Raw genomic sequence first — 21,113 nt, 5'->3', positions numbered from 1 at the left:
ACCCACTGAAATGAATGGGACTTAAGTTAGTACTACTTAAGTATTAAGTTGATTTCAATGAGACTATTTGCATAACTAAATCTGGATCCAACCCATTTATTTGGACAGAAGAGTGTTCATGAATACATTTTCATCATAACTCTCAAATGTGAGTGGGACATCAGGAAAGAAATCATAGACAGAATTTTCCTAGAGCCTCAGATACCATGTTTTTCAGTGGTCTCCAGTCACATGAATTCAGTGGCGGCATGGCTTTTTCAATGAACATTTATAAAAGCAGTTTACCAAAAAATCAGTACAGCATACATGATCTAAAAGGAAAAACTCACACAGTCTAACAAACCAAGTACCAGAGGCAGAACAGAAAGAGTTTTAACCTGCCTTTGGAAGGAAAATTGGTATGGGAGCCATTTGAGCATTCCAAGAGGGGCATTCCAAAGTTCCAGGGCTGCAACAGAGAAGTCCCTATTCTCATGGAGGCTAACCTAGAATAATTAGATCATAATTGTCAGGAGGGGGTCATATGGGAGGTGCTGTCCCCCAAGGTAAGTGGGATCCAAGCATTTAGGGCTTTTAAAGATTAAAGCCAACACACTAAACGGTCTTGGAAACATATTCGTAGCCACTGTAGCTGTTTGGGAGCAGGTGTTGCATGAGAACATTGACTTGAGCTCATCAACAATCAAGTTGCCATGTTTTGTGCCAACTGCGGTTTCTGAACTGTTTTCAAGGGCTGCCCCACATAGAATGCATTACAGTAGCCCAGTCTGGAAGTCACCAAAGCATGAATGACAATGGCCAGGCCTACAGATGTATGTCTTTGCAATCCCCCACCCCTCGCTGTAAATGTAGTTTTAAAAGCCTGTTTCTGGTGTAATACCTGTTTCTTGTATAATACCTATTGTGCATATCAGTGTTCAAAATTAAATCGTTCTCACCCCCTAAGTGCTTATGGAAAGATCACACAAGCCAAACCACGGAGGCTTAGTTATAGTTGTGTCAACATTGCATAATTCTACACATCAAAACATCTTTTTACATAGGCCTATACACTTTTATCAGAAGCTTCATTCAACATGGGAATATGAATTATTCTGTTGGTTCAGCATTCTGGTTCCAAACGATGCCTGAACAAAATATTTATAAGCTCACAAGCAGAACATGATAACAGACTTCTGTCATTTGCACTCAGCACCTAGTAATCAGAAATATAGTATTTCTGAGCATGGGAGTTTCTGGTTTTAGCCATTGCTAGACCTATCCTCAAGGGATCTTAAGTTGATATTCTTAGAACCATTATCTAAATAGTTTAAAATGCATGTTGTATTTCTAGTCCTTCTTACTGCCATTTGTAACTTGAGAGGACAGTAGCATAGATCTTGAGCACATAGTAAATTCACTTGATAAAAGTTTCAATAAGCATGACTGCTCATGCCAGAGCGTGAAGTTATAGCATTTTATAGCAATGATAGAGAAGTGGAGATGAGCTGTATATTAAAAAAGACATGGCTATTCTGAAGCTTAATAAATGATGTTGGAAGTAAATATGATGAGATTTAAATGTTGTGGGCATATCCCATCATTATCGAAAGAAACAAGGTTTCATTTATATTGCACCTTTCTTCCATCACAGAACTGATGAACACAGAACTCAAGCAGCATACAAGGGCTTCCCAGATGGTCTCCCATTCAGGTACTGACTAGACCAGCTTTCCCCAAACTGGTGCCCTCCAGATGTTTGAGACTTCAACTCCCATTAGCCCCAGCCAGCATGGCCAATGGTAAGGAATGTCATGAGCTGTATTCCAAAATATCTGAAGAGCACCAAATTGGAGAAGGCTAGACTAGACCTAGATCTGCTTATCTTCAGCGAAGTTGCTGCATTGCGTGCGTTTGTCCCGGGGCGGGTAGCTGAATGTGTTGAAACAGTGAACTTCAGCTGTGTCACTAATAGCATTTCCTCCTTCCAGCTGTTCTTCAAATGGTACACAAATGCTAATCTCAAGGAACAATGACCTGGTTCTCATGACACGACAGGCCACCGTGTCTTCATTTACCCCTGGGGACTTTTATGTTGTGCCATGCGCCCAAGGACGCCATTTTTGCATGGTGACCATGGGTGCCTGGCTTGTCATGACGTGCAAACCTCAGTCGACTGGGGTTGTTTGAAGGTTAGACAACCTGCACTCACTGCCGCCGGGGTTCGCACAACACAGCAAGCCAGCCCATGGGTCCCTGGCACAACACGACAGCCCCTGCCGGTAAATTAAGCTATGATGGGCTGTCATGACACGCAAACAGGCCCAAAGCCATTTGAATCATTCAAGCAGTGTGCCACTGTCCTTCCTTCTAAGTTAAGTTTGCTCAAATGGAAAGCTGCAGCACAGTGCTTGAATGATTCAAATAGCATCCTGTTGTGCTTCCTCTTTAGTAAATTCACTTAGGAAGGAGAAAGAGCAGACATTTTGACTAGAAGTGGGATTAATTCAATGCATTCTTGGAAGGCAAGTGACCTGGCTTGCCCAAAGACCACCTTCAAGCTACACCTAGCTCAAATTCTCTTCATATCTTCTTCTCAGATGAGATTTAGAATTTGGGTACACCAGGGGGAGGGAGCTTTTTCGAGTCCTGATTTGAAGAACACACAAAGAATCCCTGCACTTCTGATAAAAGCAAGGATGCAATATGCCAGAAAGCATGTTTGTTTTTTGCAATATTCTTTATTGAAGTTAATCCCTCATATGCAATTTATACTTCAATAAAAATTTCTGAGACATCACTATGCCATACAAGAGCTCCTTTTGGGCCAGCACTATGAAATGACTCTGACATTACAGGAATCGTATTCCAGCACCAAACTGAACTCCATCACATATTCTGGAAAAACAAAGTAGATAATTAACGTATTTTTTTCAAATGATTTTAGCTTGAGAAAATACTTTGCATATTGTCTTTAAAAAACCTTCACGCCAATATTTTGCCTAGCTGTTTTACTTCTTGGGTGTCATGTAGCTATTGGAAGATTTCAGACTCAGGCTACCATCACGTGCACACATTTAGGAGGAAGCCCCATTAAACACAGAGGAATTTATATCTGAATAAATAAGCACAAGTATGTGCTGTAAATTTTCTTCAGCATTAAGCTTGAAAATTAGGTGAGAGCCCACTAAAATATGCTGGTAACACCAACATCTACTTTTCATTTCCACCTAATTCATGTCAGTAGTGGGGTTTCCTAAAGCTGCCGGCATACTGGATGACAACTACAAACTGAAGCTGATGGTTTAGAGGAGGTGTAACTGCAGATCCTTGATACATTCTTCCTGAAAAGGGCAGCTTTGTAGCCTGGTGACGCTCCTGGATTCCCAGGGGGCAGCTGTGGGTAGGAGTGCTTTTTAAGATCAATTATGACTCATTCACCAACGGAATCCCCTCACTAGAGAACAAGGAACTTGACATTATAATTCATGTCTTGGTTCTCTCATGAACCGATTACTGCAAAATGCTTTATGTGGGATGCCCCTGAAGAACATTTGGAAGTTACAGCTAGTACAGAATGTCACTGACTGCCTTTGAGTTGGGATAGGGAGCACATCACACCAATTCTTGCCCACTTGTACCAGTTGTTAGTTTGATCCTGAGCACGATTCAAAGTGCTGTTTATAACCACCTATAAAGCCCCGGGTCTCTATATTTCTCCCTTGTGAGAACTGTGCACTTTCGAAAACAGGCAGATAAAGCCGTGCTGCGAGTCCTGCTACTGCAGAAAGTACAAGAAAAAGAGCATTTTCTATGATGGTACCACAGTTGTACCCTCTCCAGGTATGCCACAAATTTGAGGCAGAAAATCTTATGGTTTTAGATGACAGAGACATGTCACTCAGCCCTTTTAGTCCCGTCCCCCTGTCCCCCCCGTCGCTTTGTAGCTCTCTGGACCTTGAATAACTGGGGATACAGGAGCAGCTTTTCTTATTCTTAGTGGATTTGGGAAGGAGGCAATTTAATAAATACATACTGGATTTTACCATAAGTTGAAAAGCATCTTAAGTATTAGATAATTTTTTAGATTAAAAAAATGTAGGTAGAAAGGCAATGTAGAAATTTAAAATAAAACCCCCCTAACATACCTGTCCCCAGTTTGTACTCCCATAGGGATACAATAGTTGAGTTCTAATCGAGCGATGTTTCCAAGCCTGAGAACTATTCCAGCACCATAAGACCATCGGATACACTCTGCTAGTTTACGAAGATGAGCCTTAGGACCTTCACCTAAGAAGGGAAAGCAAGCCAATGAGAATGGGAATACAACCGATTTTCATGGTCAATAGCCTGAGCTTTCTTCTAGGTATATGGAGGAAAAATATTTAAAGCACTTGACTTCAAAAACATAGCTTAGTTGTACATAAATCAGTGGTACCCAGCATTTTACAGGATCAATCCAAATGCCTTATTAAAAGTATCGTGGACTTTTGCCAAATTTGCTTCTTACCATAGTTAAGGTTACAGAGGTTGCCAGCATTGAGAAAGAAGTGTGTCCGAAAGAGATCTCCAAATCCACCTCGACCTGGCCGAAAAGGGAGAGGTGTGTACATATGTAGACCTCCAGCCCAGTAAGCTTCACCTCCCAGGTAATCACCTACAACAGTAAAGTAGTATAAAATATTAGCCACATTAGAATTCAAGGGACACATCTCAAAGTCAGATTCAGAATGAGGGTTTCTCAATCCCTTTATACTAGTTAAATTCCTATGCCATAGTTCCTTAGCAGGTAATTGTCTCAAATAATGCAATGAGCTATTTCAAACAGTGCCTACAAAGCACTGACATAACAATAGCCTACAATATTGTTCTGAAAGTGACAAAATTGATAAAACAAGATAAAATAAATAATTTAAAATGTTACAACAACAAACAATAAAACAGGGGAGTAATATAATCCTTTATAGGTCAGGGAAGGCCTGTGTAAAGAGATATGTTTTCAAGAGGCATTTAAAACTTGCCACCATTTCTACCTCTCAACCCCCAAGCATCCTCAGACCATTCTCTGGGCCCTGGTAGCACTATTAGAGCGATGCAGTCTGCCTCCAAAGAGTCTCCTACCTTCACTCTGAGGTCCAATGCTGTACATACTGAATCCACGCACACTTGTCGGCCCGCCGAGATAAAATCTAAAAGAAAAAGAGAGCCATCAGTACATATGGCAAAATATTTCAGCAAAGTTCAATACCAATAAACTATAAGTGCAAATGTTTATGTTACTAAACCAAATGAGTTTGCTAAACGTACAGTGCAATCCTATGTCTACTCAAAAGCAAGTCTCACTGACTTCAATGGAGCTTACTCCCAGGTAATGGGGTATAGCACTGCAGCCTAAGTAGTCCAAAATATTGCAATTTGTTGACTATCCACTGGCACAACTCTTATTGCTGGGGAAAATGGAATGCCTACAGAAAAATAAATGTTTAAGCACATGGATTTGTTGGGGTCCTGTCAAGATGCCATTTTTGATGGCATTTCTGTGGTATAATGTGTGTGTTCTGGCTCTTAAGTTGTGTTCAAATGTAAGAACTTGGATGCAGCATCAGATAAATCAACCATCTAAGATGTGTCCTTACTCTAATGGTGGCAGCCACCAAATGCTCCAGATTGGAGTAGTGTCCAGTAATAGGGAGACTGGACAGTATCCAAGTGACACCAACGCTAATGTAAATTATGTTGCGCTAACATAAGCCATCTCTAGCATAAAGCCAATCATGTTTGCTGGTGCAATGGGTTTTCTGGGGAAACCTGTTGTGCCAGAAAATGCTATTGCTGTTGCACTAGAAGCTGTGTGTGGTCGCTCAATGTAATTTTACATGAGTGATCGTGTTGAACTGGATATTGCCTTCTGAAGCTTTTGTATTGTTTCTTTTGACAGCTGAAGGTTTAAAGACAGCTTGTGATTAAGATTCTAATCTTTGACTATATTGTCTAAGAAATACTGACAAAACAACACCATGGATTTGTCCCAGGAATCCAATTAGTCAAAGAAAACAGTAAGACACAATTAGAATATTGACAAGCTTAGTGGAAAACATGTAACAATTATTTAAACATCAAAACATGTGTATTGTACATTACTTTGCCAAATACAAAACAACGTTTCATCTATGTGTAGTTCTGAAAAACTGGGGTACATGCGTATATTCTAGATGAATCCGCACTCAGTTATTCAGTTGGATTTTAATCCATGTTTTCTGTGAAATGATGAGTAATGATGGCATTGCACTTTTAGTATTTCTTGGTATTAAAAATGTCTATACCACCCTTCATCCAAAAATGGAGTCCCAGCAGTACATGCAAAAAAAAAAAAATGAACGTTACAGATACAATGCTACAAAACAAATGTCATAATAAAATATGAGAAGCAGCAGACAATAAAACTATGATTTGTTGCAATCGCTTAGAAAGTGGGCTTGGGTAATCTAACAAAAGGGGTGCATGGCAGGGGAATGCTGAACCCTCCTGCAGCTTACCTCCCTAGTGCCTCTCTCTCAGCCAAGCACACTTCTGGTATTGAAGGTCACTTGAAGAGAAAAATGCCGGGGGGGGGGGGGCAGACTGCAGGGAGAGAAGCTGCAGGGAGGAAGAAGGTACTATACTCCCTACCACCCACAACTCCCTTTTGTTGTTAAAGAATGACCGATCCCATATAGATCTGAGACGGTCACACCTAGTCTGGCCATCAGTTGCTAAAGTCTCTTCTGAGAGTTAAGTAGTACTGCCATCCTATGTAAGTTTGAAGTGGTAAGCTGTGTAAATACATACTGTTGATAACAGTACCAGTTTTTTTCTTGATGCAAGAGATGCATCAACTAAGCCTACATAATATGCTGTGCAAAATTAAGGAAAACCATAAGCAAATATAAAGCGAGGGAAATGGAATTACTTGCCTATCAGCAATACTGGATGGTTTGTCTCCAATAGGAACCAACATTCCACCCCAGAGAGAAGCTGAGAAAACCTATAAACATACATACACTTTCTTTTTAAAAAACGCAGTTACTATTCAGACTCTAAATAAACACAATCTTCACTGACAGGCATCTTCTATGTTACTGCTGACCCCCTTTTTGCTTCTAGAGTTTCTAGGGCAAGAGAACAGTTTCAATGCATTCATAATATCGTGAAAGGACGGGGGATAACTAAATGACAGGGTGATTATACATCATCTGGCTCCAACCCCTCAGCAAATTTCATATCCTGAAGCCTGTTAATAAGGTATAGACATGAAGAAAAACTTGAGATCCCCGCATTTCACTTTTTTAAAAAAAATGCACAGGACACAAGCACACACATATCTTTCTCTGCATTAAACTGCAAATTATGATCAGAGCCAAAGAGTTGCTTAGTCTCATGCAAAGAGCTATGGTATGCCCGACTGAATATTCCCCTTTTTTCCCTGGGAGTAGCAAACTTCCATGACACATCACAAATTGCCCTCAAGTTTCAAAAGCTATTTGCTGTGTGGTATGAAGGGCTGCTGTCCAAGAACATCCAGTATGAAGTCTCCTTGAGATCACAGAAACGGGTTTCATGTTTTTTGGATTCTGGCCCATGATACACTCATAAACTGTGAGGGAAAACAATCTTTACACCTGCATTTCCCCTCTTAGGAAAATGCACACACTCCATCCAGCCTTTGTATATTTCTTGCATAAATGCTGAACCGATTTCACACTGAACTGCTGAATGCTGTTACGAAAGCAATTTGTAACTCAAAGCAAAAACAAAAACAAGGTTCTCTTCTCCATTTGGAAAACAGTTTTTGAAGTTACTATGATAGAAAAGTCATTTACTTCCAGTACCTGTAGCAGTTGTTTCAAGTATGCAAGTACTTACTGAATCCCACAGAAGCTGCCTATTCAGCTGAAGTTCAAAGTCCTCTTTTAGAAAGCTCACATCACCACCTGTATAACCAGCCAGCTCCTAAAAACCCCGAACAGAATCTTTTTTGAAGATTTCAGATATAAAACTGGATATTAAGACAAAAAGATATTTTTCAACCCTCCACACAATTCATCCAATCGTCTTCCTTTCTTGCTGTTATTAGATGAAACCAAATATTGATCTGAAAATAATTTGAAGGATAGCTCAACTGTGCAAGACACGGAAGGATATGCACCAATTTCCTTAGGGCTTACACACAATATGGCATTATCTGTTATCTAAACACAGACACACCACACACACAACACACACACACACACACACACACACACTTATTTTATTGGACCAGATATTAATACCTGATTTATTTTCAGCAAAGCACCTCGTCTGGGCATGATTGAAGAGTTTCGAGAATCAATGACCATGGCATGCTATAAACAAACCCCCCCAAAACCACATATAAAGTTTAATAAAGAAGGGACAAGCAATGGTCACGTTTTCAAAAAAGTTACATACAGACTTATTGCGGGTAGCGAAAAGTACTTGGTTTCCAGTATTATTTGTCACCATAGAAAATTGAATTCCTTGACATGTCAAGATACTTCAATCAAAAATAATTATATACAGAAAGTCAGAAGTATGTGGTATTTTTGATTGACACTTTATTCTAAGAAGTACTGAATTATATCCTGTAAACCGAGCACAAACACTGGACATTCCAACACGTAACTGCTATGTTATAGGGACAGTATGACTGAAATCCAACGATCTGGTACCGAATGCAGACTAGTAATCTTCAAAGCAAAGTAGCCAGTTAGCTTCCTGTATCCAGCGAAGGCAGTGGAGTATGCTTCTATATGTAAAATTGCACAGGAGGTATTTCTTCCTCCGCTTTGCTGGATTCCAGCAATACTACTAACCACTGCAAATTTTATCAGTTGCCAAGACAGAGAAGAGAGATGTTCCTACTGATGTATGAAGTTTAGAAGGTGTTATAGGGGGAAAAGGAACTCTCCTACAGGATTCAATGCAAAAAAATTAAACTTCCCCATAACCTTGTAAAACGTAGTAGGCTAGATTTGGGGCAGGAATGGACAACAGCCATAATAATAAACTGTTCTTTCAGCACTAAGCACACTACCTCATTTAGAATCATTAATTTGACATCATTCAGCAGTATTTATATTACTTCAAAATTCATATTCAAAAATCACAAAACCTTACAGATACAGAAGACTTGAGTGAGTGTCCACTTTCTTCTCGAACAGAAAATGATGCCGTTCTTGCAAGACAGCCAAGCTCTCTCCAGACACCTTCCCATTTTAGTGTGTGGCTGGTCTTCCATATAGGAAACTATAGAAGAAACATTTTTAAACTTTCAATGAGAAAACCCATAACGCATTTTCAGCATTTTTCATTTGTTTATTTATTTATGGAGAGGAGGCAAGGTAGACTGAAGCACTAGGTTCACTGCCACAGCAGCCAATCAGGAACAGCCAACCTGGACTGCAGAAGTTGCTGCCAATGGTTTCAGCTTAAAAATAAGACAACTCCCCACAGGGCCGGGAACAAGGTTCAGCTGGCTTGCCTCTCCAGAGGTCAGCTGGTTCTTTGTGAGGAAGGTTTTGGGCTACTAAAAGTGAAGTGTGCTGGGCTCTGAGCTGGGCTGCTAGCAAGGTCATGGCCTGGCTTAGCTTTCCAAGAGGTAGGCATCAGCTAACTCAGTAAGCTGTCCCAGAAATGAAGTGCTGGGATACTGAGATGCATGCAAGGACTTCCTGATTCCAGGTGGCAGCAGGGGTATAACAAAGAGGAGGGACGAGATCAGTGGCTGCATTTAAAAATGCCACCATTTTCTACACCCCAACTTCACCCCAATTTGTTGTAATGCAGCAGCAGCATCTCTCCAGACACCTTCATATTTTAGGGAAGAGAAGGGGGGGAGGGGGGAGAAAGCCTGGTCTATCATGTCCACCACAAAGACCTCCTACCTTCAGAGTTCTCTGCAACTGGTCAAAAAAGAAAAAAGAAAACCCCTGAAGAGAGGTAACTTCATGTGAGATGTGTGGGGTACGGGCAGTTGCCAGAGAGCTATAAACACCACTAACAAACAGATTTGTGGAATTCTCAACAGAAAAACAGTAGACAAGACGGGCTATTTTACCTACATTGATTTCTGTTGATATTCCTCTGTCTGTTTCACGAAGAGAACTCCAAGGGAATTGTCCAGTTACTTTATACAGATTGAGAGAAAAGCTAGAAACAAACATAACGTTGAGATTTATTACAACAACAAAAGGATCTGAAATGCATGCTTGAAAGATCAGACCTATGGAACTGCTTTTGCCATGGCAACTAAAACAGCATCCTACACTTAACCTGGCAAGCAAAATAAAGTTGTATGGCTCTGCCCTGTTTGGCATTACTAAGTCCTTACTACTGAAGGGAAAACTGTAAGATTGCACTGATGGGCGTAGGTCCTGGACCTGAAAGCTGGTGTCAGAATGCTGTGCTAGAAAGACAACAACCCTATTTTACTCCTATTGCTCAAAAGTGTGCCAGGAAGGCAATGGGCCAATACCAGCATAAGGGCACTTCACCACTGTCAGAACAGGAGTCTGGCGCCAGCTGTGTCCTCAGACTAGAACTGGAGCCCTCAAGTTACAAACACAAGATTGATGACCCATACATTGCTTGTAATATAACATCCTTTAAGAACAATAGAGTGGCCACAGGAAAGGCCAAATGATTCTAGTGGAAGTCATTAATTGGTTTAGTTTACTTTCAGAGTTAAAAGTGAACTGCTTAGAGTTAGACAAAGGAGCCAGCTCAGCTGAGCACTCAGGAGCAACTGTCTCTTAAAAGTGCTGCTGCCAAGATGGCTATGTTAAGCTACTGAATGGAACTATGTCTCAGACTTTAGCCAGTTTAAAAGAAACAAGCCCGGCAACAGACATGACAAAATGGTCAGAGGTTTATAAACACACGGCAGAGGTGGCAAAACTGAGCTGCCTTTCCTTATCCTTAGTGCATACGCATGGAAATCTGCGTGTGTGTGCGTGCATGCGCTTAGAGAGCTGTTATCACACACTGGATTTCCTTGCAAATATTTCAGAACAGAATGGCACTGTATTTGTCTTAGCTGATAACAAGAGACAGAAGCTAGATAGTAAGACATTCACTCAGTTCCTCAAAAGTTCACCAATGTCAGAAAAAAATCCAAAAATACCCTACCTAATACAGAACAAATTCCAATGCAATCTTTTGCATTCATGGCATGGTGTGTGGGATCACTGCCATGGATGCATTCATGTGAAAAATGTATCTGAGTGGATCACCATGCTGTCAGAACAAATACTCTCTTGGGCTAAAGATATAGATACAGATACAGATATTTGAAAACAGTTTCATAACTAGGTTTTTAAAGTAGGTTGTATGGATGGTGTATTCTGATGAAATGTTTTTACATATATGCATCGAAAGGAATAAGTCCAGAAAGCTATGCCCTTTTTATTCTGCCTAATTCCCCAGAACTAGGCCCTTTTGTTTGGCCTAGTTCTGGGGAACACATTGCCAGGGGGCTATTTTCCCAGGGGCTGCTGGAGGTCTGTTGAGGCAGCAATAGCAGGGAAAGGATATTATACATGACTTGTCTCTTGACCAACTACAACAGCCATTGCAACTAAGAGGCCTGAGAGCTGGAAGTATCTGATATCATCTGACTGCTGAGGCCTGCAGAAGACAAGGAATGTTCCATTCAGGGAAGAGAACAGGAGATACTGAAAACTTTCTGGAGCAAAGATGTTTTAGGATGTTTACTATGTAAATGGCCTTGAGATCGTTTGGTTGAAATAAAAGTTAACAGGAAATGCCAATCATTATATTGCAAGTTGCTGTATAATATTTGCCTGTGATGATATAAATGAATGCTGACCTCAATGTGATTGACTACACCGTGTGTATAGGATTGCAGCCCTAGTTCTAAGTAAATGGACATGGCATTGCAGCCTTAATGTATTCTGAAGGTATCTTACTTTCTTTCGAAGTGACCAGGCTGCGGTTTGAAGAAAGAGAGGCCATATGAAGTTTCCTTCGTGCCATAGGAGAATTGAAATGTCACCTTCTCAGCACGTCCAAAGATATTAGGGAGTTTCAGCCCAAGTACCTGTAAAATGCCAGAATTAGCACCAAAAGATGTACAACTTTGCTATCACACCGGCACACTTAACTGATTTATATAGTTATCTGTATCGAGCACAAATGTAATTTTAATTGCAATTTTAAAAATACAACTCTATTTTTACCAGACTTTTTTATTGTGAGCAAGTAAATGAATATGAACTTGAGCACACTCTGGGAGACAGCGGAGGACAGGAAGGCCTGGCGTGCTATGGTCCATGGGGTCACAAAGAGTCGGACACGACTGAACGACTGAACAACAACAACAACAAACTAATGATCCCATTATAGGGAATGCAACATTTAGTTCAAAAATGTTTATTTTTACTATTTTTATACTTTATTCCATTTCTTATATGAAAGAATAGCAGCAGTCACTCTCTGAAATTCTACTTCCAGCACAGTGCATCTGAGGAATGAACTAGGAACCAGCAGTGAACACTGATCTGGGAACCCAAGCCGCTGCTCAAGGCCAGCTCCAGGATTAAAGAGCCCATGGGAAAGTGCTCTCCTACCAGTCCCACTACACTGATGGGCTCTCCTATAGCTGCCGACACCTGCCCAGGGCCCCCTTTATTTAATTCTTTTTTTTTTTTTTACCTTTTTCACCCCGGCACAGGCACTGAGCAGCTTTCAGACATCATCTTGGTCCCCCTGCCCAGTGGCACAAGCATAATCTCAGATGGAGGTTTGGGGTGGGGTGGGGGACATGACCACTGCCACAAAAATATGGTGAAGGACAATGCAATGCAGAGGAATGGGGCTTCCCCTTCTGCAGGCTCCCTTGCGCATGCACTGGATACAACCAACTGTTGTTTTTACAATTGTAATAGGGTAAACTGGAATGAAAAGCGGTATTTCAAGCATGTGTCAAGACACACAATTATCTGTGATCTCTGCACATATATACACAATATAAACATTCAAAAAATTAGAGATTCTGAAGGCAATGGTAGAATAAGCAGAAAACCTGAACACACCCACATATTCTTATGAGTAATGTCTCACTGATTTTAATGAAATTTCATTGCAAGTATTGGAGGGACTGAAGGTCTGTTTTGCCAAAGTTAATTAAAATCACTTAGGGAGCAATCCTATGCCCTCTAGACAGCGTGTAGGGGACAGAGGATTTTTCGGTTTGGGGGCTCCAAGGTCGGAACCAGGTTTCTTCCCTCAGAGCCCAAAAACCACGCTCTGCCTGCCCCCTCCTAGCCAGTGCGGTTCTCTCCGCGCTGGCTATGTCTCCACACTCAGAAATAGAGCATGGAGATGGGGAAAAGTGATCCCAGGGGTGGGGAGGGGACCACGGAACTGCATTACGCAGCTTCCTATGCGCTGTGCGGTCTCCCCCGTCTCCCACCTCTGAAGCTTCCCAGCTAGACAGGCAAAATTGCCTGTCCAGCCAAAATCGCAGGGCGGACCACCCTCTGGCCACCCTGCATTGGATAGTCATCAGCCTCCAGGTTCGGAGACTGAAGACTATCTCCATAGGATTACGCCCTTATATGATTAACCTGGTATATGTCACACCCACCACTACAGAAATTGCAACAATTGATTAAACTGGTCATACCATGCTTCCTTCATTATTGCCAACCATAGTGTTATAACTTCCAGTTAATCTTCTCAGTTCTGTTACTTCAAACGTTACATCTAAACCATTTGGAAGGGCATCATCTCCTAAATACATATATATGTTAGTAAAGAATACAGTATTCACAACTTTAAACACACATATACAGTTTGAACTTCCTAACTATTAGGAAACAGTATTTGTTAAACAGCTTCTTTAAAATATTTTAAAGACATATGTAGTATCTGATTTAAGTGCCTTACCAACTTGCCCATTCACTGAGATCATCAGAGGGCTTGCTCCTGGTGGTTTGACATGGACCTATGGCCCGACTGGAGTCCACCAGAAGAGGAGCCTTCAGCGTGGTGGCCCCCTGTCTTTGGAACTCCCTGCCCCTGGAGGTCAGGCAGGCACCAAGACTGCATTGTTTTCTGCGCCTCCTGAAGACAGCACTGTTCCAGGAGGCATTCCTTGATTGACCAGTTACAGTTTTTGTTGGTATTGTGTTTTTAAATGAGTATCTTTTTTAATGTGGTGTTTTTAATCTTTTTATTCTTCTAGTGTTTTATTTCCTGTGTTCACCACTCTGAAATCTGTTCTAGATATGGAGCGATATATAAATATTGTAAATAAATAAATAAGTGCTCACAAATAAGTACACCATCCAGGAAAAATCCCTTCACAGAAGCTAGATATTTAAGACTGATGCATCCGAAACAGCTGACATTCTATAGTGTAAACTGTTTGGTTCAAACTATGACATCTGCCAGTGAAAACTGGAGATCTAAGCCCTGACATCACAGAGCAAGACAGGAGCAAATATCCCTGTTGTGTACCCTGCCATAGCTCCCCTCTGCCTCTTATAGTGCTTGCCTTCGTCCCTCATAGCGTCAATGGATTGTTTAACGGAAATTGCACATGGAGGCAGGCGGCAAGACTTTCAAATCGAGGGCAAAACCAGTACCCAGACTCTGCCTCTGAAGTCAGCAGTGCCTCGGTATTTACGTATTTGTTTGTTAAATCTGTATACCACCGAACTGGTAAACGCCCTTGGGGTGGTTCACAATAATAAAACAAAATAAACAATAAAGCAGAACAAAAAATGCAATAAAATCTCAAAGTAATACAACATTAAAGGTGCAATGCTATGCATGTTTAGGCAGAAAAAAGTCTTACAACTCCCAGCTTTCCCCAGCCAGCCATGCCAGCTGGGGGTTTCTGGGAGTTGTAAGACTCTTTCCTGTTTAAACATGCATAGGATTGCAGCCTAGACATTCAAACTATTAAAAATATTAAGAGCCAACAGTAAAATAAATAATCAAAGCAAGAGATTAAGGATTAAGTGCCTGCCAGAAGAGGAAGGTCTTAACCTGGCATCTAAATATACACCGAGAAGATGCCAGGCCGCTCTCCCTCGGAAGGGCATTCCACAGACAGTGTGGGGTGGGGGCACTACTGAGAAGACTCTTGCCCTGGTAGCCACCTGTCACATCTCTGTTGGCAGTAACACCCAGAAAAGAGCCTCCGAAGATTAGCTTAGCAATCGGACAGGAACATATGTCAGGAGTGTCCGTAATCACATCCTTTTATTTTTCCCTCACAGAAGTCAATAAAAGCCATTCACTTCTATGGGAGACAGTAAACCTCCCATAGATCAGCCTCGGATGGCCTTCTCTCTGTCCCATCGGCCAGGACAGCTAGGCTGGTGGGGACGAGGGAGAGGGCCTTCTCTGTGGTGGCCCCCACTCTGTGGAACTCCCTCCCTAGGGAATTCCGCCATGCCCCCTCTTTAATGAGCTTCCGCCGTGCATTAAAAACATGGTTGTTCAGGCAGGCATTTGGGGTGGGTTAGGGTAATTTTAGAAATGTGATGTTTTTAATGTTGAATTTTATTGTTTTGAACTGTTTTTATTTGAACTGTTTTTATTGTTGTACATCGCCCAGAGTGGCTGGATGATCAGCCAGATGGGCGATTAATAAATTTAATTAATTAATTAATACCGCCTATGATACCAATTGCTATTTTCTACTTAAAATCTAGAAACAGTGGCTATTTGCTTTATGTTCAGCTACCCTGTGCAAGCGGACTGCTGGGAAGAACACGGCTATAGAACAGTCTGTCCAATCACAGACTGAAATTTAAAAATGAGATACGCTAAACAATTATGAATCTATACTCAAACACAGGGAAAAGCAAAACATGCTCACTGATAATTACCTTGACATGTATCAATTAGAACATCCACTTGTCTAAAAATTCCTAGACGGAGAAGCTTTTCACGAGCATCGTGCGACTTCCTCATGACCTTCAAAATATTTAACGTTTAGCTTTGCATATTAATGTAGCAGCACAGTGATTCAAAGTTCTTCAGTCATCTCTCAAATTCTCTCTCTTACAGATTCGGTATCAATTAATAAAACACTATACATTGTGAGCTTTATATTTTCATTAAAGCCGTGGGATTCCCAAGCCACAGGAGTTGTTGTTTTTTTTAGAAAACTGGATTTTAACTCCCCTGGATTACTCCCTCTCCTCAGATCACACATTATGGGTTGGATCCAAACTTAGTCATGCTTAGAGTAGACCCATTAAAATCAATGTGACAAGTAAAGTCATGACAATTTAGTCATTGATTAGTCTCACTGATTACAATGGCTCTACTCTAAGCATGACTAAATCTCAACCCAACCCTATATACCCACTTTCCCAAATTTTATCTACAGCACATAGTTAAGGATCTATCTGTAAACTCCATTCCCTTTTCTGAGACTTGTGTGCTACAACAAATAAACATGGTTTGGCAATCCGCCAACCCAGTCCCCATGATCAGATTAACATTTATGGCAATCTTGAAGGTATAGGAGAAAGCAATAGAAACCTAGACAATGTATACCAATTAACCAGTTCTAAAAATTCAAAATTTAAACATGTTTTGCATAATTTAAGAGGTAGCTTGCACAATAAATGCAGTTTTGATTCAAGTAATTACTGTGAATATTAGGTATGAAGTAGTAAGTATGAACTAACAATCTAGTTCACAGACTGGACTTCATTAAAACCAGTTTAGCATCCAAGCACGTGTATATGCAGTAGACTACAATGATGAATATAGTTAGGTGTAACTGGGTTTAAGTATTTAAGCAGAGAATGCAGTCTGATACCATATAAATGTCTGTTTATGCCTTTTTTTAACAGCATACGCACTTGCTCTGACACAGCATTTCTTGCAATATTGCTTCGGCCCCAGACTTCGGTAACCCTATCTCTAACTTTCTATGGTATTAAAGGATGCCAGCATATTTTAGATTTGGTAGTATGTTCAAGCTTTTGAGGGTTTCAGAAAGCATGCCCAATTTATTTCACTACTTACATCAATGAGGTTCTTAGCCTTGAAAACGTCACCAATTTCATACATGATAATATCATCTTTTGTCCGTCCAAGTCCATCAAAGTGTACATGTTGAACCACAACCTAAAGATGAAGATAACTATTATCAAAATGCCAACTATGGAAAAAATTAATTACAACATTTCTTATAGACTGAAAATACAATAGTGTAGTAACTTATGAATTATCGTGTTACTATGCAGCAATTCAAAGAAACAACCGTTTATCTTCAGGGACACATTTTTAAAAGGAATTTATAAAACAGTTTTATAGAAATCTATATAAACAGTTTTACAGAAATATATATAAACAGTTTTATAAAAATCTATATAAAACAGTTTTGTCACTTGATTTGTGGACGAAGCGTTGATACATTAAACATGATTTTTTACTCTTTACACGTGTTTACAAATTCCTGAAGAGAATTCTTCACCACTGAAGTTGAGAACTTTCCTCTGAGTAAATCACAACATCAGAAATGCCTTCTGTTACAATGACTTGATAACTGTGATAGCCCTTAAGCATCCTCTAGCTCTACACATGCTCAACATAATAGCTTTATGCAATTCCACTTGCCTTTCTGTGAACTGGCTCTAGATCACCTGGTTTGTGGGGCTTATGGTGCCCCACCTCCCTAATCTAAGAGTTGGGCTTATCCCTTATCTAGACTAATGATTTTATTCAGAATACCAATATGGCATAGTAACTATATGTGCTCCAGCATGGAATGTTAGGCTTAGATGAACCATACTAAGAAAAATGCCTTCCATACACATACTCTTTTGAACTAAGAAAGAATACATCAAAGTATTGACCCAGTTCGCACATCACAGTAACCCAGAATTTTTTTTCAAGGATCTGGGTTGCGTTGAGTGAGCCAGCCTGCCTCAATGGCTCTTGCTGCACTCCTTCCGCCAGAGGAAGTGGCTAAACAAGCCAGGGACATCTGAACCAGGAACTCTGGCTTGTCTCTTCCTCAACAAGCCAAAGTTGTACCGCAGGGTTTCCTCTAACACACTGCCTCACTCACCGTAACCCAGATCTTTTTTTTACTTCTGAGTTACTCTTATGTCCGAACACAGCCAGCACACCCTATATCCCTCCAGAAGAAATCACTGTCCATTTTTGATGAACAAACTTTAAAAAAATACATTTGAATTTCCTGGATTGAATTTATACAATTGCTCACATGAAAGGACAAGTGGAGTTATTGGACTCATGCAGATTTTTTTTTTTACAATTCAAATACTGATTTGGAAACAGCAAGTTATATGGTATTTAAACCGAAGGAAGATGAGTTACCCCATTACTCACATCTTTATTTTCAAGAATTTCCTGTTTAGTTTCTGGTTCAACTTCAACTAGTTCAGCTTCTTCCCCTATAGCACCAAAATCAGGACCACTCATTGGAAGAGGCTCCAAGCTCTGAATAAGATACATTTTCACCAATTAAGTAAATTATCGGGTTCCAAATAAAAATATTCCTTTATTTTTAATGTCTTCAAATATTTGTCATTTTTACCATTCTAACTACTTTACTGTGAAAGTACAACATCCAAAGTTGTGTTCGTATCATTTATGTATGAATGGCTTGCAATGCCATTTCATTACATATAAAGGCAGTAATATAATATATAATATACTGTATGCTATAATCCCATTAGTTTAGATAGGAGTATCTTCAGTAGGCTTCTTTCCTGAAGGAAGGTCGTCACTAACATTTTGACACAGACATGGTTTTTTAGGAGGAAACTGCATGGATCTTTAGTATTTAATAAGTTTATGTTGGGGATCTGCTTCTCATCCCATTGTGGAGAAGTTCCCACGGTGCTAGGTCTTCTTGCCCAGCTGACACAAGCCTGACTGCATAAATCTTTGATTTTTTCAGAATCGATATTCATTTCAACATTTGGCCAATGAAAGTGACCAATTCTTGACTATCTGCCTTTGAATTTGAACTTCTTTAAAGTTCCCCTTGGAAAAGGCCTGTTAAACACCACTCACCACTATTCTTTTAGACATTTGACTGGGGACAAAGGGACTCCTTCAAATTTCTACTCCTATTCACCACCAGTACAACCAAGAACCCACTCAGTGTGTGACTGGCGTGGGCAGGCGGGCAGGCAGGCGGGGGGGGGGGGGGTTAAATGGAAATCGCCAGTTTGGTTAAGGCTTTGCATGGTGCTTTGCTTCCTTCTTTATTTCAGGAAAACCATCCTTGTACTACCTTTTAACAACCTCAAATTCTTTGTTCAATGGCAGGTTTTGATTTTTCTTCAAAGATTACCATTAGTGGTGTTCTGTTACTGCTGTCTCTGAGTAATTTTGTTCCACATTTTTGTATTCTGCTTTTATTCTTATTTTATGCACACATCTAGTTCCTATACTTCAGCTGTTATGGAATACTCCTGTGGGGTGTCAATCCTGTGGGGTGTCAACAGGGGTGTCAACCAGGGATGCCTAGCTGTGAGTTCGGTGTCCTGAAGACATCATTATTATTATTATTATTATTATTATATTTATATCCCACCCTTTTCCCAATACTGGGACTCAAGGCGGCTTTAGAAATGCAAGCGCACAAAGCATGGTGCTCTGCCCTGCCACCCCACAGAAGGGTCATGGGCACGGTACCCTTTTGCAGAATCGTTTGTTAAGAGTGCCACAGTCCTCTCCCGGTGACTATGCAGGTGAGCCTCTGTCCTTGGATGCCTGCCCTCTTCTTTCAGGCCACCACGCAGGCAGCACCAGATCCCACAGCACACCCACACAGCCTCCAGGCAGGCAGGGAAACATTCCCATCACAGAGGACAGCCACTCTGCACATGCTCAAAGACACATCGGCATGTCAAAAAATGCCTTGGGGGAGGAACTCTGCACAGGCCCAAAGACACGTCTGCATTTCAAAAAACACCTTGGGGAAGGAACTCTGCACAGGCCCAAAGACACGTCTGCATTTCAAACAACGCCTTGGGGGAGGAACTCTGCACAGGCTCAAAGACACGTCTGCATGTCAAAAAAGGCCTTGGGGAGGAACTCTGCACATGCTCAAAGACAAAGACATGTCTGCATGTCAAAAGATGCCTTGGGGAGGAACTCTGCACAGGCTCAAAGACAAAGACATGTCTGCATGTCAAAAGATGCCTTGGGGAGGAACTCTGCACAGGCTCAAAGACAAAGACATGTCAGCATTTCAAACAACGCCTTGGGGAGAAACTCTGCACAGGCTCAAAGGCATGTCTACACGTCAAAAAACGCCTTGGGGGAGGAACTCTGCACAGGCCCAAAGACACGTCTGCATGTCAAAAAACGCCTTGAGGGAGGAACTCTGCACATGCTCAAAGACACGTCTGCATGTCAAAAAAGGCCTTGGGGAGGAACTCTGCACATGCTCAAAGACACGTCTGCATGCCAAAAAACGCCTTGGGGGAGGAACTCTGCACATGCTCAAAGACACGTCTGCATGCCAAACGACGCCTTGGGGAGGAACTCTGCACGTGCTCGAAGACACGTCTGCATGCCAAACGACGCCTCGGGGGCGGAGCTCCGCACATGCTCAGAGGGCCCGCGCCCGGGGCAACCCCCGCGGCGCGGGCGCGGAGGCCGGCGGGGGGCGCGCTGCCTCCGCCCGCCCGCCCGCCCTGCTCCAGGGCCCGGTCGCCGCCGCCCGCCCGGCCGGGCGCGGCGGCCCTTACCCGCGCGTGCACCGTCCCCATGGCCGGCGGCGGCGGAGCAGGGCGCGTCCTCGCGGAGGCTCCGGCGGGCGGGCGGGGGCGGGGCCTCGCGCGCGGCGGCGGCGGCGCAGCCGCAGCTCCTCTTCCGGGGCGGCCCGTAGACGCAGGAACGCCCGGAGGCGCGCGTCCCGCGGGGGAGGCAGGCGCCGAGCTCCCTCGGGCCGCGCGGTCGTCTCCCGTGCCCGCCGAGCCGGGGGCGGCCGCCCGGCCCGCGCACCCGCGGGGCTGCATGCAGGGCGAGTCCTGCGTGGAGGAGGCCCGCTGACATGCGTTGGGCGCACGGGCGCGATCCCAGGCACGCTTAGACGGGGG

The 21,113-nt window shown here is 42.1% G+C and overlaps 1 protein-coding gene across 2 annotated transcripts; it reads right to left on the bottom strand.

Annotated features, from left to right (window-relative positions):
- Positions 1-83: 83 nt before the first annotated feature.
- Positions 84-20,814, bottom strand: SAMM50 (SAMM50 sorting and assembly machinery component). Of its 2 annotated transcripts, none has more exons than XM_084811236.1 (15): positions 20,763-20,814; positions 18,385-18,495; positions 17,053-17,154; positions 15,900-15,987; positions 13,682-13,788; positions 11,964-12,094; positions 10,098-10,185; positions 9,154-9,282; positions 8,289-8,360; positions 7,882-7,968; positions 6,933-7,003; positions 5,101-5,168; positions 4,490-4,636; positions 4,128-4,269; positions 84-2,877 (listed from the first exon to the last, which is right to left on the bottom strand). In XM_084811236.1, the coding sequence occupies exons 1-15, from the start codon at positions 20,781-20,783 to the stop codon at positions 2,832-2,834; spliced, it is 1,410 nt and encodes a 469-aa protein (XP_084667362.1). In that variant the 5' UTR covers positions 20,784-20,814; the 3' UTR covers positions 84-2,831. The 2 variants fall into 2 exon arrangements, with proteins under 2 accessions (XP_084667362.1, XP_084667363.1); XM_084811237.1 differs by lacking the exon at positions 20,763-20,814 and adding an exon at positions 19,358-19,494.
- Positions 20,815-21,113: the final 299 nt, after the last annotated feature.

This window comes from Heloderma suspectum, chromosome 7 (genome assembly GCF_057233095.1).
Source record: "Heloderma suspectum isolate Gila_16-S chromosome 7, 16-S_ref, whole genome shotgun sequence".
NCBI lineage: Eukaryota > Metazoa > Chordata > Lepidosauria > Squamata > Helodermatidae > Heloderma > Heloderma suspectum.
The sequence above is the reverse complement of the archived record's forward strand: the minus strand, read 5'-3'. Positions and strand labels throughout refer to the sequence as shown.

Coding starts and splice junctions, on each gene's coding strand:
- SAMM50 (XM_084811236.1), bottom strand. CDS start 20,783: ATGGGGACGGTGCACGCGCGG. Junction 17,155..18,384: donor AAATTCTTGAAAATAAAGAT/GTGAGTAATGGG, acceptor CTTCATCTTTAG/GTTGTGGTTCAACATGTACA. Junction 4,270..4,489: donor CCTCTGTAACCTTAACTATG/GTAAGAAGCAAA, acceptor TTCCCTTCTTAG/GTGAAGGTCCTAAGGCTCAT.